We start from the raw sequence: 4,830 nt of genomic DNA on the forward strand, positions 1-4,830 counted from the left end.
CTTGTATAATGATTTTAACTATTATAGCAAGTTTTTAATTACTATTACTTCCTTCACTCCTGGTGCACTAACGTGCACAACTCCAACAATGGAGAGAGGATGGCCAAGGACGCAAGCTGAGGCAACACAAAGAGCAATAGAGGATACAGGAGGGACTGTAGGAACATAGTAGTCAAAATCCACACAAGGTGCTGGTTTATCATCACTGGAATTGAGGCCATCCCTGCCAATTCAATGAGATCTGAGGGGCAGGCTTAGTACAGCGCAGAATAATGGCATGGGAGGATCAGAAAAGGTGAGCTTGAACCCCATCGGAGACCTCACACAAGGAAGTGTAGCTGCTCAGCCAGATGAAACTAAAGAGGTTCCACAAAATCAAGAGGAAGAAAAGAAGCCGTGGACCAAATTGTTTACTAGGAATCGCCTAGTTTCCAAAGGTATGAATCTACAATTATGGTGCCGGTGATGAAACATTGGGAAACTCTGGTGGAATTATGCAAAAATGAAATTAAATTGAAAAAAGTTAAATGGAAGCATGCCATGATTTTATATGTTGTGGGTGAATCCCTACCTATAGGGGCTTTGGAGAGGTATATTGTAGCAAATTGGAACTGTATTTCAAAAGCAAAAGTGTATTATCACAACGATGGATATTTTTTAGTGAGGTTCCAAACGTATGAAGATAGAGATGAACTGTTATATGCCGGTCTACACATGCTGAAAAATAAGACCATCAATGATAAGATTTGGACATCTGATATTGATTTGAAGAAGAACGTGATGCAAACTTTGCCTAGTTGGTTCAAGTATCCAAATCTGCCTCTTAACTGTTGGGGAGTGCAATCGCTTAGTCGAATCAGTAGTGCTTTGGCAGTTCCCCTTTATGCAGATGATTGTACAACACAGGTGGATCATATCTCCTACGCGAGGGTGCTAGGTGAAATAGATATCATCAAAACACTCTCTAAGAAAGTTAAGGTGGCTGACACTAAAGGGAGATTGTTCAAACAGGAAGTGATCTATGAATGGGTACCAGCTTATTGCCCTAAATGTTTACAAGTTGGACATAAATGCGAAATAGTGGAACCAGTGGTGAGTAAACCGATGGAAGTGACACAAATGCAATATAAAGGCCAGCCGCAAAAAGGGGAATGGCTCCCAAGACCAGCTGGAAATGAAACGAGGGAATTTTCTAAGCAGAACCCCAAGGAAGTACCCCCTGAGGTGCCCCTTAAGAAGCCAGAGATGATTAATATTACAGTTACTCCAAAAACTGATGTTGAATGAACTGGTGGAGGATTTTTCAGGCAATTGAATATGAATATGTTTGTACCTACTAGAGATGCAGGGTCAATAACTCATTTAGTTGAGCCGGAGAAACAGGCCAAGACACAACTGGATAGACAAGTAGAAGGTGGAGGTGGACAAGTTGGGAAAGCAGGGGTAGCACAATGCATCTTACCAACTTAAATATGAGATTAGTAACTTGGAATGTGAGGGGGATGAACAAGGTACATAGCCAAACGGAGATAAAGCAATTTATTAGAGATAATAAATTTAGTATTATAGCTTTAATACAACACAAAATAAAGGAACATAATGTTCAAAAGGTGATTCAGAAGATTGCATAAGTTTGGCACTGGGTGGGGAACTATGATCATAGTGTTCAAAGAAGAATCCTGACCTGCTGGAACCCTTTGTTGCTGGACTGCCAAGTACTACATATGACTGAACAATTGGTGCATACCAATCTGACAGTCAAGATCCTTAACATGAATAATTCACAGCTATTTATGGCCTGCGCACAGTGAATGCAAGAAGGGCATTATGGAAAGACCTCAGAAGGTTGCATATTACACAGCTAGATGCCTGGTTAGAAATGTGGACTACAATGCTGTATGAGTTGCTGAGGACAGACCAGTGGGTGCACAAGTGATAGCAGTAGAAATAAGAGATTTTAATGAGCTTTTACATGACACTGGTATGAGAACCATAAGAACACAAGTAAGAGACCACACTTGGAATAGTGGGCACACAGTAGAGTTGATGGGCACTGGTCAATGCACCCTGAATGCTTTCTCTGTCACAGTTGTAGGTCAATCTCCATCCTCAATTAAGGCGATGATTGACCATGAAAGTAGTTAGTATTTGAAAAAGTAGTTTTAGTGTTCAAAGTGAAAAATGATATTTGAAAATTGAAGTTGTGTTTGGCCATGAATAAAAATTGGTGTTTTGAATATTTCTCAGTAATTTGTAGTGACAAAAATGTTAAAACAACTTTTTGGTATTTTTTGGATTCCTGAAAATTGAAGTTGAATTTTGAAATCTTTTGAAATTTAATGGCCTAAATGTTTTTCAGAGTTCAACTCTGGAAAAAAGAAAAAAGCATTTCATGGCCAAGTGCCCCCTAAGCACTCGTAAATTTTTGAGCATTTGACTTTGTGTCTGTAGAATCAGGCAGTGAAATTTATGCAGCCAAGAGCACAATTTGTTTTCTGTTATTCTAATTAGTTGGGCTACTGCTTGTATTGCTCATATCTTGCATGTTATACGGTGTTGATCATATTCCTGTAAAACAAAGTATTTGCTCTGTAATTATACTTGTATAGAGGTAAAGAAAGATTTACCAGTATTTAGTCTAGCCTTGTCTTGACACTGCAACTGAGAATCCGAAATCACAAGACCATTCAAGCATAATACATGATGATTTACCAAATTCTTAGACACACTTAAAATGGAACAAAATGAGAAGGAAGAATAGCAATAAAAGGAAACAAAGATCCAATGAACTTGAAAAGAGCAAGAGAATATCTGCAATACCAGAAGGCATAATGAAGTACAACATGAGGAATTCAAGCTTTATATACCGATGTTGTCGGTGTTGGAACAATGTTTTGTTTGTGTGGTTCACTGCCTTAAGGTTTCGTTTGCATGAACCATATTATTAACATCACCACATGTCAGTATTGCTTTTCAAATAAAACTGCAATTAGAAGTTCCATACACGGCAAGAATATTGAATACAGACTTTAGAAAGACTAGCTACTCCTCACTAAATCTTTGAACATGACAAAATCAAAAATATTTTATAAAGCTTGTATTCAGTTAGAAGTTAGAAATTACTCTCTTTTTGGAGAGAGAATTAGTCTTTTCATGTTCAAAAGAGTAGTATGGAGTTGCAAGTCTATGTTTATAAAGCCTGCATTAATTATTCTTGTTGTGTATGGAACTTTCATGGCAGTTTTATTGGTAATGTAGTGATGTTGATGATTAGTTTCATGTAAAAGAAAACTTATGACGGTGATTGAGACAAACAAAACACTGCACAAATATCGACAACATTGATACATAAAGTTCGGATTCGTCAATTATGTACTTCATTGTGGTTTCTGGTCCTGCAGATATTTTCTTCCTCTTTTCAGGTTCATTGGATCTCTATTTCTCTTTATTTGTGTTCCTCCATAAATTTTTCCAATTTAAGTTTGTAATACATATTTGGTAAATCAACTTATGTAATGCTTGAATGGCTTGTGATTTCTAATTCTTGCATTTGATTATGTTTGCACTTCATAAGCAAATCATGATTACTTGAAATTTTTAGTTACCTTTTCCTCATTCAAGGATTGTTTCTAGAAAACATCTTGTATAAGCACCTCGCTGACCTGTTTTTGACTTGTTTCGTATTGTTAGGATTTGGACAGAATAAGCAAACCACAAGTAAAAGAAAATAAGAACAACACACAGATTTACGTGGAAACCCTTGCAGGAAAAACCACGGGCAGAGGCAGAGGAGGTTTCACTGTAATGAAAGGAGAGTACAATGTGGAGAAGGCTGAATTTTCTTAATGGTAAAATAAGCCACTAAATTGCATTTATATATTACGTGCGTACAAATAGGTCCTAGGCCCAAAAACATAAAGGTCCATCAACCAAAATTCGGGTCACAACTCTAACAATCTCCACCTTGACACGAATTCTAATTCAGAACTCAAATCCATTTCAAGACAAACTCTCCACCTCTTCCACAAAAACCCCTAAGGGCAAATCTTAACTGTAACATCTCACACTCAGTAACTTGTGAAGTACCTTCTAGGGAAAATTCATCCTTTCCTTTTTACCTTTACCCCAAGTGATTAAATTCTTTTTTATTCATCACTATTCAAACGCTTTTTTTCCTCTGGCAGACATTATTTCAGCAGATAGAAGTTCTTTATTTTTCCATCAGTTACAATCTCTCTGTTTGCCTCACTTACTCACATTAAAAACTCCATCAATTACAATCTCTCGAGCTTCCTCAATTACACACAATAAAAAAAACTGTAATTTCTCCAACAGTTATACAAACTATTCCATCATCCAGAAATCCAACTTTCCTCTCAAATTCAATCATTAAAAAAAAATCCGAGAGAATTGGCTTAAGAATCAATCTTAGTTTCGTCCCTTCTGGTAACTAACTTCTCTAACGTTTTGAGGTATGTAAGATTATTTCTTTTATGTTTTCTCTTGGTTTTGTTTCTTCTCAAATTATGATTACTTTCAAAATAATGATGGTGGAAGGAGTTTTAAAAATCTTAGTCCATTAATCGAGTCCCCTGTCTCAAGTTACCTGGAAAGTTTTTTTTTTTTTTAGAAAAACATCTTGGTCCATTAATCTTTCGTATGGATACTCGATATTATGTGAATTATATTTAATCTACAAGTTACTGCAAGAGTTACAAATCCATAGCCAATTAACACTCCTGGCTATCTCGAAACAAAATCAAGCAAAGTTAAACCATACTACTAGCCTTTGAATCAATCCTCATAATCTAGCCTAGTATAGCACACTGT

At 36.6% G+C, this 4,830-nt stretch overlaps 1 protein-coding gene across 1 annotated transcript; it reads left to right on the plus strand.

Moving 5' to 3' along the window:
- Positions 1 to 453: 453 nt before the first annotated feature.
- On the plus strand, positions 454 to 1,287 carry LOC107874427. The gene has a single exon (XM_016721213.2). It carries the CDS (start codon positions 454 to 456, stop codon positions 1,285 to 1,287), a length of 834 nt encoding a protein of 277 aa, XP_016576699.2.
- Positions 1,288 to 4,830: the final 3,543 nt, after the last annotated feature.

Source organism: Capsicum annuum, chromosome 6, assembly GCF_002878395.1.
Source record: "Capsicum annuum cultivar UCD-10X-F1 chromosome 6, UCD10Xv1.1, whole genome shotgun sequence".
NCBI lineage: Eukaryota > Viridiplantae > Streptophyta > Magnoliopsida > Solanales > Solanaceae > Capsicum > Capsicum annuum.